The 15073-nt window shown below is 40.5% G+C and overlaps 1 protein-coding gene across 1 annotated transcript in view; it reads right to left on the bottom strand.

The window, feature by feature from the left end:
- The window catches only part of ST3GAL3 (ST3 beta-galactoside alpha-2,3-sialyltransferase 3), a 224154-nt gene that overhangs the window by 104000 nt on the left and 105081 nt on the right, over positions 1–15073 (bottom strand). The window contains 1 exon segment of the mRNA XM_063627687.1: positions 14557–14599. Within this exon segment, the coding sequence (XP_063483757.1) occupies positions 14557–14599 (43 nt within the window).

Consider the following 15073-nt stretch of genomic DNA (forward strand, 5'->3'; position numbering starts at 1 on the left):
CTAATAGGTGTGATAGTATTTCACTGTTGTTTTAATTTGCATTTCCTTAATGACATATAATGCAAGCTTCTTTTCATATACTTATTTTCCATCTGCATATCTTTTTTGGCCATCTGGAAAGGGTGTCTTTTTGGTTCTTTTGCCCATTTTTTTAATTGGGTTGGTTGTTTTCTTAATGTTGAGTTTTAAGAGTTCTTTGTATATTCTGAATACAAGTCCTTAATCAGGTATGTGTTTGCAATTTTTTTCCCCAGTCTGTGGCTTGTTTTTTCATTCACTTAACAGTGAACTTCACAGAGTACAAGTTTTGGAGTTTAATAAAATCAACTTACTGATTTTTCTTTTCTGAATTTTGCTTTTGGTTTTATATCTAAAAACTCATTACCAAACCCAAAGTCACATAAATTTTCTATGTTACCTTCCAGAAGTTTATTATAGTTTCAGGTTTTACATTTAGTCTATTTAGGTTCCATTTCGAGTTAATTTTTGTGAAAGGTACAAGGTGAATAATTTGTACATACAGATATCTAATTATTCCAGTATCATTTGTTGAAAAACTTATCCTTTTTCCATTGAATTGCCTTTGCTCCTTTGTCAGAGATCAACAGACTATATTTGTGTGGGTCAATTTATGGGATCTCTATCCTATTCTATTGATCTATTTGTCTATTCTTTTGCCAATACCATGCTATCTTGATTGTATCTTGATAGCTTTATTGTAGGTCTGGAGTCAGGCAGTGTCGATCTTCCAACTTTCTTCTTCTTCGTCAGTAGATTCTGGGTGTTCTGCCTTTCCATATGAACTTTAACATTTAAAGTTTGCTGATATTCATAAAATGACTTACTGCAATTTTTATTCTGATTATATTGAATTAAAAATCAAGGAGAGAATTGACATCTTAACAATATAGAGGCTGGGCACAGTGGCTCACACCTGTAATCCTAGCACTTTGGGAGGCCAAAGCAGGAGGACTGCTTGATCCCAGGAGTTTGACACCAGCCCCAGCAACATAGCGAGACCCTGACTCTACAAAAAAAAATTAGCTGGATGTGGTAGCGCACGCCTGTAGTCCCAGCTACTTGAGAGGCTGAGGTAGGAGGATCACTTGAGCCTGGGAGGTCGAGGCAGCGGTGAGCCATGGTTGCACCGCTACACTCCAGCCTGGGCAACCCTGTTTCAAAAAACCCCAAAACCACCAAAACCCAATACTGAGTCCTTCTATCAAAATGTGGAATATCCATTTATCTAGATTTCTTTGATTTCTTTCATTAGAGTTTTGTAGTTTTCCTCATTCATATATGAATCTATGCACAAACACATTCACACATATTTTATCAGATTTATCCCTATTTCTCTTTTTTTTGGCACTAATGTAAATGACACCGTGTTTTAAATTTTAAATTCCAATTGCTTCTTGCTGGTATATAGAAAAGCAATTGCCTTTTGTATATTAACCTTACAGCCTGAAAACTTGCCTTAATTGCTTATTAGTTCCAGAATGTTTTTGCCAATCTTTGGGATTTTCTACATAGACAATCATGTCATCTGTGAACACTGTCAGTTTTATTTCTTCCTTCCCAATCTGTATGCCTTTTATTTCCTTTTCTTGTCTTACTGTGTTAGTGAAGACTTTAGCATAATGTTGAACAGGAGTGATGAGAGGGGGGACATCCTTGGTTTTTTCTCAATCTTAGGGGAAAAGAATCCAGTTTCTCATTAAGCAAGATGTTAGCTATAGGTTTTTTGGTCAAATTGAAGAAGTTCCCCTCTACTCATAGTTTGCTGATAGTTTTTTAAAAAATCATGAATAGGTATTGGATTGTATCAAATGGTTTTTTTACATCTATGGATATGATTATACGATTTTTCTTCTTTAGCCTGTTGATGTAACAGAATATGCATTAATTGATTTTTGAAAGCTGAACCAGTCTTGCATACCTGGAATAAATCCCACTTGGCAGCAACATGTAATTTTTTTTATACATTGCCGAATTCAATTTGCTAATAATTTTGTTGAGGATTTCTGGAGCATGTTCATGACAGATATTTGTCTGTAGTTTTCCTTTCTTATAATATCTTTATTTGGGTAATAGGGTAATGTCTAGAGTAATGTTGGACACATAGAATGAGTTAGAAAGCGTTCTTTCTGCTTTGATTTTCTGGAAGACATTGTAGAGAACTGGTATCTTTTGGTATCATTTTTTTCCCTTAAATTTTGATAGAATCCACCAGTGAAACCATCTGAGACTATTGTTTCTGTTTTGGAAGGTTATTAATTAGTGATTTAATTTCTTTAGTAGATATAGATTTATTCAGATGGTCTTTTTCTCTTTGTGTCAGTTTTGGTGGTTTGTGTCTTTTAAGGAATCAGTCCATTTCATCTAAGTTATCAGATTTGTGAGTACACAGTTGTTCACAATGTTCTTTTATTATCCTTTTTCTTTTGTTTTGAGGCAGGGTCTCACTCTGTTGCCCAGGCTGGAGTGCAGTGGTGTGACCACAGTTCACTGCAGCCCTGACCTCTCGGGCTCAAGTGATCCTCCCATCTCAATCTACTAAGTAGCTGGGATTACAGGCACAACTGGCTAATTTTGGTTTTTTTGAAGAGACAAGGTCTCCCTACATTGCCCAAGCTGGTCTCAAGTTTCTGAGCTCAAGCAATCTTCCTGCCTCAGCCTTCCAAAGTGCTGGGACTATAGGCATGAACCACCTCACCTGGCCCATTATTCTTTTTAATATCTATGAATTAGTATGTTCACTTCTGATATTAGTAATTTATATCTTCTCTTTCTCTCTCTCTTTCTGGCTCTAGGTTTATCAATTTTATAGATATTTGCAAAGAACCAGATTTGTTTTGTTGATTTTCTCTGTTGATTTCTACTCCGTACTTCTATTATAGCCTCCTAAGTATCCTCTCCCTTTCCATTCTTGCCCGTCTCTAATCAAATTACCTTCCTGCGGCCAAAAACATCTTCCTAAGGGTCAAAACTGATTATGCCACTACTCATCTGCTTAAAACCCTTCAAGGCATCTTTTGCCCTTGAGATGAAGCCCAAATTTCTCCTTGTTATTTATTTATTTTTTTTTTCTTTTGAGACGTAGTCTCGCTCTGTCACCCAGGCTGGAATGCAGTGGCGCCATCTCAGCTCACTGCAAGCTCCGCCTCCCGGGTTCACGCCATTCTCCTGCCTCAGCCTCTCCGAGTAGCTGGGACTACAGGCGCCCACCACCACGCCCGGCTAATTTTTTGTATTTTTAGTAGAGACAGGGTTTCACCGTGGTCTTGATCTCCTGACCTGGTGATCTGCCCGCCTCGGCCTCCCAAAGTGCTGGGATTACAAGCGTGAGCCACCGCGCCTGGCCTCTCCTTGTTATCTCTAAAACCCCACATAATTTGGTCTCTGCCCATTCCTCCAGACTTCTCAAGTTCCACCTTCAGATCTCCTGGAGTTTGGCAGCATAGAAAAGACAAATATTACATCTTTACACATATATTTATTTCAATTATAGATAAGGAAGAGATAAATTAGTCAATATAATGTATAGGAAGTTCTTCAATTGGCTGAGATTTTTAAAAGACCATTAAGAAAAACTAGAGAAAAAATTGGTAACCAAAAACTAATATAAAATGGATTTCCAAAAATAGTGTCTAGAGATCTATAGCCCATAATGAAAGTTTGAAAAAATTACAGAAACATCCAAATATATTTTTTTATTGTAAAGGTGTAATAAAAACAATACTTAGGATCAAAAGAAAAGAAAGTAGCCGCAATGCCACTACCCTAACATAACTGTTATGATATTCTGCAGTAGTTATTATATTATATTCAGATATGATTATAGTGACAGGCCTGAGGTTGCTTCATGGTTCTTGACCCTGACACATTAGAATCATCTGGGAGAATGTTTAAACATAAAGGTACCTGAGCCCAATTCCTGACCAACTAAATCAGAACCTCTGGGTAATGAGGTCTTAGTTACGAATCATCACACATAGACATACTCCTATGTACAGACAGATTTATTCTTGGTATCAATTACCTGGGGAAGTGGAGACTTCCTCAGACAGGAAACAGAATCTTTTATTAAAGCAGTGGTTCTCAATTTGGCTGCATATTAGACTCACCTGGGCAGCTTTAACAATCTTAATGCAAAGGCTGTGTCCTCGCTCAATGACTGCAAAATCTCTAGAGAGGGGGATGCAGGCATCAGTGATTTTTTAGGGTCTCCAGGTGATTCCAATATGCAGTCAAGGTCAAAAACCACTGTGCAGAGACAGTCCTCGGTGAGCTGCAAAGTGGGAATTTGGCTTTTTCGGTCTTGATCACACAGCTCAAGACATCTAGGAGAAAGTCTTTGAACAGTGGGCTGTGAAAAAGGCTAGATGTCATGAAACAAAGAACCTAGCCAAATCCTGCAATGCTGTGCTCTCCTGCTGTGAAGTAAGTATGGCCCTGGCTTGTGCTAGCTATAGAAGAGACAGAATTCTGCATTTTGGAAACCAGACTACTACTCTGGATTTCTTGTCCTCTCAAGGTTAATTTCTCTGTTGTCCTCTTTTAATCTTTAGTGAAATATTTTTAGCTTTGCTTAGAGAAGCCAAGAGAAAGTATCCCCCCCACCACACACACACCCCTTTCCTCTTTTTTTTTTTTTTTTTTAAGGCATTAAAGAGAAGCTGGCCCTCTGAAGTCAGCATGATGGTGGCAGAAGTTCTTCAAGTGACAGTCTCTCCAGGAGATGGGGAAAGTCAGGGTTAGATAAAGGAAGGGGCCACCTGACAGTCCTCACCACTGTACTCCCTCTCCCTAAAAATCTTCTAATAACAATACTTGAAAGATCTGGATTTTGTTATTAAAGGTGGCTCTATTCTCTCTTACTCATATCCTCTTCCTTCTGTCCTCGATTGATTGAACAAATATTTACTGAATATTTACTACGTACATAAACACTATACTAGGCATTGTGAATATATCTGTGAGCAGAACATTCCTAGTTCTTGCCCTTACAAAGCTTTCGGTATAGTTAAAACAGGATCAAACTGACTGTGAATTTGGAAAAAAACAGAAAGCTATGTTGAATAGTGAGAAAAGTACAAAGTTTGGATCCAGGCAGAGAAGGGTTCACAGACTAGCTTGATCACATTTAGCTCTGTGAACATAAGCAAATTACTTATCCCTTCTATAGTCATTTTCACGTTTGTTAAAATGCATTTAAATACCATCTACTTCATACAGTTGTCCACCATTTATCCATGCAACAAATATTTATTAATTGATCACTAAGTAATACAGTAGATACTGGTTTTGGTGCTAGAAAATAGTAGGGAACAAAACAGAAGAAACACTCTAGTAGATGGAGACAGACAATAAACAAGTAAATAAAACACATGTGGCATCTGAGAGTGATAGATACCCTGGAGAAAATGACACAGTAAAGGGGAACCGGGAACGCCAATAGGGGATGGGGCTATGATTTTAAATGGGATGGGCAAAGGAGACTTTATTAAGCAGGTGACATTTGAGCTATGTTCTAAAAAGGCGAGAGAGTGTGCAATCTCTGCAGGTATCTGGGGAAGAGTGTTCCAGACAAGGGAATGAGCAAATGCCACGAGTTTGAGGCGGGAACAGGTCTGGAGTATCCGAATCACAGCAAGGAGCCCAGGATAAAACAATAAACATGAAGGAGAGCAACAAGAAACGAAGGTGTGGACCATGTAGGGCCTTGATGAGCATTGTAAAGGTTCTGGCTCTCATTCTACAAGAAATGGGGAGCCATTGGGGAGTTCTAATCACAGGAGTAACAAGATCTATCTTGTATTTTAACGGGATCACTTTGGCTTCAGCGTGGAAATAGACCACAGAGAAGCAAGCATAAAATCTGGAAGACTAGTTAGGAGTGCAAAAATTAGGTGAGAGATGGTGGTTTGGACAGAGTGATGATACAGAGGTAGTGAGAAGTGGCTGGATCTGAGGATATTTAAGGTAAAGCTAATAAAGTTTGCTGATATCAGATTTGAGTGTCAAAGAAATGATGCTACAGTATTTGATGTGAGCAATTGGAAGGATGTAGTTAGCTGCCATTTCCTGGGGTAGAAAAGATTCTAGGAGGCAGGGGTGTGAATCTGGAATTTGGTTCTGGACATGTTAAGTGTGAGATGCCTAATACACATCCAAATGAAGGAAGCAATTGGGTAAATGAGTCTGGAGTGTGGGGAAAGAGAACTGGGCTTGATATAAATCTAGGAGTCATCAGCATATGGATGATATTTAAAGCCATGATACTGGATTAGATTATCTAAGCAAATGTTGTGGGAACAGGTAACATAGAAAGTATCTAGTGCACCACTGGGCATATAGTAGGTGCTCAATAAATGCTTTCCCCTTGCAGCCCTAGGGAACTTGACAGGCTGTTTTAGAAGTGTTAAACTCACCTCAGGCTATGTTTAGACTGCTCCATGTTTATACACTATTACAAATGACCTGGTTTTTCACAAGGCTCTGGGGGTTAAGAGTTGTTTGCTTTCATTTTCATATTTTTGTGTCTTCACATGGAATTCCTTATGAAATTAGACTGAGCATTAAAGTCCCCATGCTCTTGCCCACATGGCAACTGTAAAACACCACATTGTGGCAGCAGACAGGAGCTTTCCCAGAGCACAGAGCCCCTGCCCACACCCAGCAGAAATAGGTGAAACTTCCATTTAATTAAATCTGCTCCCAGAAGGCCCATGTCGGCTCAGGAAAGTCACACCTGGACACCAGGATCTGGCTCCTTCAAAGAATCCAGATGGCTCATCTCTCCCCTGGACTAATGGGTACATTCCTGGCTCATTGTGTCATATTCCTTATAATGGAGACTGAGATTTCCTTAGGGTTCTTCCTGGAATGCTCTGCCTCTCTTCCTTTGACTCTTTGCTCAAATGTCACCTTTTCTTTTTTTTTTTTTTTTTTTTTTTTTTTTTTTTTGAGACGGAGTCTTGCTGTGTCACCCAGGCTGGAGTGCAGTGGCGCGATCTCGGCTCACTGCAAGCTCCGCCTCCCGGGTTCAGGCCATTCTCCTGCCTCAGCCTCCCGAGGAGCTGGGACTACAGGCGCCCGCCAACACGCCCGGCTAATTTTTTGTATTTTTAGTAGAGACAGGGTTTCACCGTGTTAGCCAGGATGGTCTCGATCTCCTGACCTCGTGATCCGCCCGCCTCGGCCTCCCAAAGTGCTGGGATTACAGGCTTGAGCCACCGCGCCCGGCCAAATGTCACCTTTTCAATGAATTCTACTTTGACTGTCCCATTGAAACTTGCAATCTCTTCAACAGCATTCCCTTGTCTTGCTCTATTTTCTTTCACAGCACTTATCACCTTCCAAAATCCTAAAAACTTTATTTATAATAATTTTTATTGATTGTCTTGTTCACTGGTATATCCTCAGACCACAGAATATTGCCTGATACATATTAGTTGCTCAACAAATCTGTAGATTGAATGAGGGAGTATCCACTTTGTTGCTGGGGCAAGAGCCTTTACCCCTGAGCCTTTTCCCAGGCCCTCAACTTTGAACCAGACCACCGTAGACCCCTTTCAGAGAGCAGATGGTTCTCCTTGGAGGTATCATTAAATCAGGTTGTGGCTGCCTGCACGTAGCAGCCTGAGTGCCCAACCCCTGGGGAAGACGGGGTCAATTCTCAGGCAACCACAAGGCTGGCAATGTCACCAACTCACCAGTCTCGCATTCTAGTTATTCCTGTTTCTCTCCAAACCATATTCTTCTCAGTTTTCTTATCCTCAAGTCACTGCTCTCTGCTTCTTCTTGGTCTAGTTTCCTACTTATCCCCTGGCACAGCCCACACTCTAACTTTCAATTATGTGGCATAAAACTGTGTTCCTTTATATCCTCAAACTCTTCGGTGAATGTTCCTTCCATTTTTGCTTTCATAGAAACCTGGGTCTCTTGGGAAAATGACATTTTTACAGCCCTCTGCAAAGGAAGTTGCTCTTTCATCTATACTCCATAGACCTTGGGATCCCTGGTTATCCTCTTTGTACTCCATTAATGCTTCCAAACCACCAATATGTCATGCTTATCATAAAAAAAGAAACAACCAAAAACTTGTCTGTTGCTCATGCTATCCAGCAATACTACCCTTTACCCTCCCTTCCTGTTCTCAATTGCTTCCTCCCCATTCGCTAAGACTTCAGCTCACAGGATAGGCTTTCCAATCAAGCTTATAAGGCTGTGTCTATGTCTTAGAATTTTCCGTTTATTCCAATTAGAAAACACATAGCTGGTGCTCAAGAAATATCTGCTAAATGAAAGAGTGAAGAAATGAAGAAATGAAATCTGGGGTATGGAGCAGGAGGCAAGCTGAAGTCCAGGTCTCATTTTTGGGCTATATCCCTGCTAGTTTACCAGACGCTGATAAGGGCTAACTTTCATCCTTGGTATTACTATTGTCACCACTTTAACTGAGACTTAGTAGTTAAATAACTCGCTCCAGATTAGAGCTAGTAAGATGTGGAACTGGGCCTCAAAAATCCATATCTGACTCCATAGCTCACATTTTTTTTTTTTTTTTTTTTGAGACGTCTCACTCTGCCACCCAGGCTGGAGTGCAGTGGCACAATCTCAGCTCACTGCAAGCTCCACCTCCCAGGTTCACGCCATTCTCCTGCCTCAGCCTCTCCGAGTAGCTGGGACTACAGGCGCCCGCCACCACGCCTGGCTAATTTTTTCTATTTTTAGTAGAGACAGGGTTTCACCATGGTCTCGATCTCCTGACCTCGTGATCCACCCGCCTCGGCCTCCCAAAGTGCTGGGATTACAAGCATGAGCCACCGCGCCCGGCCATAGCTCACATTTTTAACCACCAAAAAGTTCTGCCTTCTTGAACAACAGATCTTGTAGTAAAAAGACAAGGTTTTGCACATCAGTATTCTGAATAATGTTCACAGCACTAACAAGTGATTTTGTCATGTAGATACAAGCAGCAGGGAATTCTAGAAGAAAATATAAGCCACTCTATTCCAGAAAGACATAATTAAACAAATACAGTGAAGAAAAAAAAATCTAAAATGTCTATTTCCAGGCTTTTGGAATATCACTAGACATAAGGTATTTCAGGAGTATTTCTCCCATTCTGTAAGCTGTCTGTGTACTCTGTTGATAGTTTCTTTTGCTGTGCAAAAGCTCTTTAGTTTGATTAGGTCTCACTTGTCAATTTTTGTTCTTGTTGCAGGTGCTTTTGGGGACTTAGCCATAAATTCTTTGCCAAAGCCAACGACGAGAAGGGTATGTCCTAGGTTTTCTGTTAGGATTTTTATAGTTTGAGGTCTTGCATTTAAATCTTTAATCCATCTTAATTTTTATATATGGTAAAATGTAGGGGTTCAGTTTCATTCTTCTGCATATGGTTAGCCAGTTATCCCAACACCATTTATTGAATAGGCAGCCCATTCCTTATTGCTTATTTTTGTAGGCTTTGTTGAAGATCAGATGGTTGTAGCTGTGTGGCTTTATTTCTGGGTTCTCTATTATGTTCCATTGGTCTACGTGTCTGTTTTTGTAGCAGTATCATGTTTAGTTGCTATATCCTTATAGTAGACTTTGAAGTCTAGTAATGTGATGCCTCCAGCTCTGTTCTTTTTGCTTAGAATTGCTTTGGCTATTCTGGCTCTTTTTTGGTTTCGTATACATTTTAGAATGGTTTTCTCTACTTCTATGAAAAATGATATTGATAGATGCAGCTGTAAGTCATTATCCTAAACAAATTAACACAGAACAGAAAACAAAATATCACATGTTCTCACTTATAAATGGGAGCTAAATACTGAATACACATGGACATAAAAATAAGAACAGATACTGGGGACTACTAAAGGGGGGAGTGGAGAGTGGGCTGAAAAACTACCTGTTGAGTACAATGCTCACTACCTGGGTAATGGGACCATCCATACTCCAAACCTCAGCATCACACCATAAACCCATGTAACAAGCCTGCACATTTACCCCAGAATCCATTTTTTTAAAGGAGTACTTCTATGCAATAGGGTTCCAAGGATAGAAAACATCTGCAGTGAGGAGATAATTCTCAAGATATAGCTGTGTTGCATTCTCAATTAAGGGTGAGCGAACTATACTTGTGGGCCAAAGCCAACCTTTCACCTTTTTTTTTAATATATGGCCTGTGAGTTAAGAATGTCTTTTACATTTTTAATAGATGGGGGAAAAAAGTCAAAGAGCTATTTTATGGCACATAAAAATTATATAAAATTGCTGGGTGCAGTGGCTCACGCCTGTAATCCCAGCACCTTGGGAGGCCAAGGTGGGCAGATCACCCGAGGTCAGAAGCTCGAGACAAGCCTGACCAACATGGAAAAACCCCATCTCTACTAAATATACAAAATTAGCCAGGCGTGGTGGCGCATGCCTGTAATCCCAGCTACTCGGGAGGCTAAGGCAGGAGAATCGCTTGAACCAGAGAGGCAGAGGTTGCAGTGAGCCAAGATTGCACCATTACACTCCAGCCTGGGCAACAAGAATGAAACTCCATCTCAAAAATATATATATAAAATTAAAATTTCAGGGTCCATAAATAAAGTTTTATTGAAATATAGCCATACTCATTCATCTATGTACTATCTATGGATGCTTTCATGTTAAAACAGCAAAGCTGAGTAGTTGTGACAGAAAAAATAAGGCCCCAAATCTTAAAATATTTACCATTTGGCCCTTTGCCAAGAGTTTGCCAACCACTTTTATAAATAATTTCTTATGTCTTACCTTCCAGTTCACTAACTGTATCTTCAGTTGTATCTAATCTGTTAACCCCTTTTATTGAGTTTTTAATTTTGGTCATTGTATTTTTTAACTCTAGAAGTTCATTGTTTTTTCAAATCTGGTATTTTGCTTTTCATAGTTCCCTATTCTATGCATATAATTCAGTACTGTCTCTTATTTCTTTAAATACAGTATATTTAATTGCTTCATAAATGATGTGTGGTAATTCTAATTTCAGAAATCTTTGTGGGTACTCCTCTGTTGCCAGTTGTTTTACATGGTTCTCATAAAATCATGAGAACAAGCTTCAATAGAAGCTTGTTTCCTTGTGTGTTTAGTTACTTTTTACTGTGAGCTGCTCATTTCCTTGAAAAGTTATTTGTGAAGAATGCATATGTCTTCCTCTATGGAAAATCTGCATTTATTTCTGCCAGGTGCTTGGAGGCACTGCCAGTCTGGAATACCTTAAACTGAACTCATGGTTTGAGGTTCCCTAGATCACCTGAGTGATGAGAACTCTGGCAACAAATACCAAGTGTTTTTGTTCTAGTGCCATGACATACTCAGCGCTTTGGTAATTATTCTTGCAGCCTGCTTTGGGGGTGTAGGTTTATTAATAGTTCTAGTTTATCCTTATGCTGAGTCCTTTGGGGTTCCAGTTAATGTGAAAGTAATTAAAAGATGAAAAATATGGAGGATAAGTTAATATAATGATAAGGTCTAAAATTTAACCAGAATTTCAGAAGAGGAGCAGAGAGAGAGTGGGGCAGAGGGAATATTTAAAGAGATAATGGCTGAAAATTTTTCCAAAACATATGAAATTCATATACCCAAGAATCTAAAAGAGGCCAGATACTGTGGCTTACACCTATAATCCTAAAACTTTAGGAGGCTGAGGCAGGAGGATCACTTGAGCCCAGCAGTTCAAGACCAGCCTGGGCAACATAGCAAGAGCCTGTCTGTACCAAAAGAAGAAGAAAGAAGAAAGAGGAGGAGGAGGAGGAGTAGGAGGAAGAGAAGGAGGAGGAGGAGAAAGAGAAGGAGAAGGAGGAAGGAGAAGAAGAAGAAGAAGAAGGAAGGAGAAGAAGGAGGAGGAGAAGAAGGAGGAGAAGAAGGAAAAGGAGAAGAAGAGAAAGAAGAGGAAGAAGAGGAGGAGGAAGAAGAAGGAGGAGGAGGAGGAGGAAAGAAGAAGGAGAAGGAGAAGGAAGAAGAAAGAAGAAGGAAAAAGGAGAAGAAGAACAAGGAAAAGGAGAAGGAGAAGAAAGAAGAAGAAAGAAAGAAGAAGGAGAAGGAAGAAGGAGAAGAAGGAGAAGAAAGAAGAAAGAAGAAGGAGAAGGAAGGAGAAGGAAGAAGGAGAAGGAGAAGAAGAAGCAGCAGCAGCAGCTGCTGCTGCTGCTAAATAAATCCCAACCAAGTTAAGTAAAAAGAAAGCCTTACATTGGCATATTTATTCATACTTTATAGAACGCTTTCTTTTATTCTTCATAAAACCATAGGAAGTGAGTGCTATTATCTACATTTTTCATAAAGCAAAATTGGGATTCAGAAAGCTAAAATATAATAATTATCTAAGGTCATGTAATACTATGCAGCAGAGACAGAATTCAAATCCAGTTCTGATTCAAGTTCAGGTCCTTTCCTATACCTCAGAAATAGAATATAACACAACTAGAGAGGGACTTGGTAAGGGGAGATCTCAACTTTGCTGAGGAACTGCCCCCACCAAAAGCAGAATCCTTAACTTGGAAACTTCTCTCTGGAAGTAGGTGGAAACCTTTCTCAGGTATCTGTGAGACAGGAGAGACAGCACTGGACTTCTGAAGACAGTACTGGACTAGAAAAACCTTTGCAGCTAGAGGCAGGACAGTTCTAGCTTGTACCTTAGATTGTGAGTTAAATCAAATGAGGCCAAGCCAATTTACTGTGCTAAAGACCAAGTTAACTCACATAGTTCAAAGAACTGGCCTGGTACACAACAGAAAGCTACACAACAGCCTACTCTGCAGGACCCAACTGTCAGGAGAGCAGGGGACGAGTGTCCTCCTCATCCTCCTCCTTTCACTGCTGAAGACAGTTTAAATACTGTAGTATGTCCTAGAGAACATGCCTTTTGTTCATCAATGTGATTCAACTTGGTAATTACTCTATCTCTTCCGTTCTGGTGGCATTTCACTTGCTTATGGCTTATACCTGATTTGTTTTTTTCCAGAGTACTAAATTAAGGATTTTCTAAGAGTGAAGCCTATGGCTTTCTACCACAATCAAATACCCCATTCCCTAGACGTTAACATGCAGCTGACATCTCTCTACTAGCCTGGTATACAGAACACACACTTTTTCCTTCATAGTTGCCTTCATAATGTGTAAAAGTTGGGAGACTTACAATGCCTGAACTCATAGTATGAGGCACCAGAGCCAAGAAGCCAGATGCCAGACTATTCAGTGGGAAAACCAACCAGCCCCTCGTCTGATGTTTTGTATGTAGGTGTGGCCATCATCATCAGAATCAACTGTGGAAAAGGCTTTATTCAAGAGAGAAAAGGAAAGAGACCCAATTCTGATCCTTCATGATGTCTGCCTGGTACAGGGCAAGGGACATAGGTGCACAAAGATGACTAACAATAGAAAGGAATCACAGTAGGTAGTAAGGTGGTTCTGCAAGGATTTATTGAGCATCAGCCATGTAAGCAGGCTTGCAGGGACATGAACACATTGAGTAGAGAGAGCTGCAACTCAAGACATGCTTGTCAAAAAGGAAAGTACGCAGTCATCCTACCATCATCCATCCATCCACCCATCCATCCATCCATCCATCCATCCATCCATCCATCAAACCAAGCATTCAGTGTTTAATGGGCACCTGACAAACATATGCCAATACTGTCTAGGTGCTAGAGAGACCAAGAAGGCCAGTAGAGAAGGATCCTGGAAGGATTAGATACTCAATACTTGACAGTCCTCTATGAATTAATAATTTCAATTAAATTCTTACAAAAACTCTGTGAAATAAGTTTATTGTCATCATCTTACAGATGAAACTGAGGCTCAGAGTGGTTAAGTGGCTTGCCCCAAATCATAAAGAGAATAAAGGTCAGTCTGGGATTTGAACCAAGCTATCTACTAGGCCTAGCACTGAGCCTGTGCCCTTAAAAAATTAGTAATTATTATGCAATTACAGTATAGTGAGATAATTGTAACAGAGGTAGAAAATTTAAAGGAAGCACAGAGTAAGAGACAATTTTGTGTGGGGAGGAAGTAGTTTTTTTAGTTTTCCAAGTAGGCTAGCAAGGAAAGAGAATTTCAGGCACAGATAACAAGCACATGCAAAGGTAGAGGGAAAAGGAGGGTTCACCTGTGGCAAGAGTGGCAGGAGTTGAAACTGGAGAGTAAGACAGGGAGTGATCACAGAAGGCTCTGCATTTCAGGTGCCAGAGCATCTTTGAGAGGCCCCTACCTCCTGCTGTGACTCAACTGTCCTCTACCCTGCAGGAGAAGCCTTTCCAGGAGCCTCCTAGTCCTTCAAACTCCTGGCAGTGGCCTCCTTCTATAATGAGCTGCCTGTGCCAGCCAAATCGAAGGCCTTATGTTTGCACCCATCATCCCACCCTCTCTGGCTGCTGCAGACTGTAACATGCCCCAAGATTGTGCTGACAGCCTGAGGACAGAGGCCCCAGGGAGTCCCCCAATCACCAGAAGAGTGGTGAGAGCTGACCCTTCAAAGTGAGACCCAGCTCTCACAGACCTCTCTGCCACAGAGCCAAGGCATCTTCTCATTCTACTCACAGTTTAGAGTCCAGATTCAGGAGGAAGCCCAACCGATCATACTCTGAAAAAGAAAAGCAGAAAATGTCACTGAAGTCAAGTCACTGATGATACTAGCATACCGCATCCCCCAGACCTAGACCACGGGGACAGACAACCCTTGGAAAAGAACACAATTCAACTGCTTCAAAGAACATAACTAAATACATAAACCACAAAACACCAGCTGAACACCTGTTTTGTGAAGGACCAAGTTCAATGCCAGGTATTTCCTATGCATTCTAGGGCAGCCAGTCCTTTGTTGGTATACAACTGCCTTCCTTCCTGTATAAATGTGGTAATTGGAACTGAAATTTAGTAAACCATGAAACTGGGACCTCGAAAAGTAAGAGGCTCAGATGCAGTATCTGCTTCCTCTAAGCTCTAAACACAGCATTTGCTGAATCAGCCACCTTAGCCATGGGGTGAGGATGTGGCAGCCAACGGGTCCCCAAATCCATGCCAATTCTCTTCATGGTCATCATAAAGAACCAATAGA

Source organism: Symphalangus syndactylus, chromosome 12 (assembly GCF_028878055.3).
Source record: "Symphalangus syndactylus isolate Jambi chromosome 12, NHGRI_mSymSyn1-v2.1_pri, whole genome shotgun sequence".
NCBI classification, from domain to species: Eukaryota; Metazoa; Chordata; class Mammalia; order Primates; family Hylobatidae; genus Symphalangus; species Symphalangus syndactylus.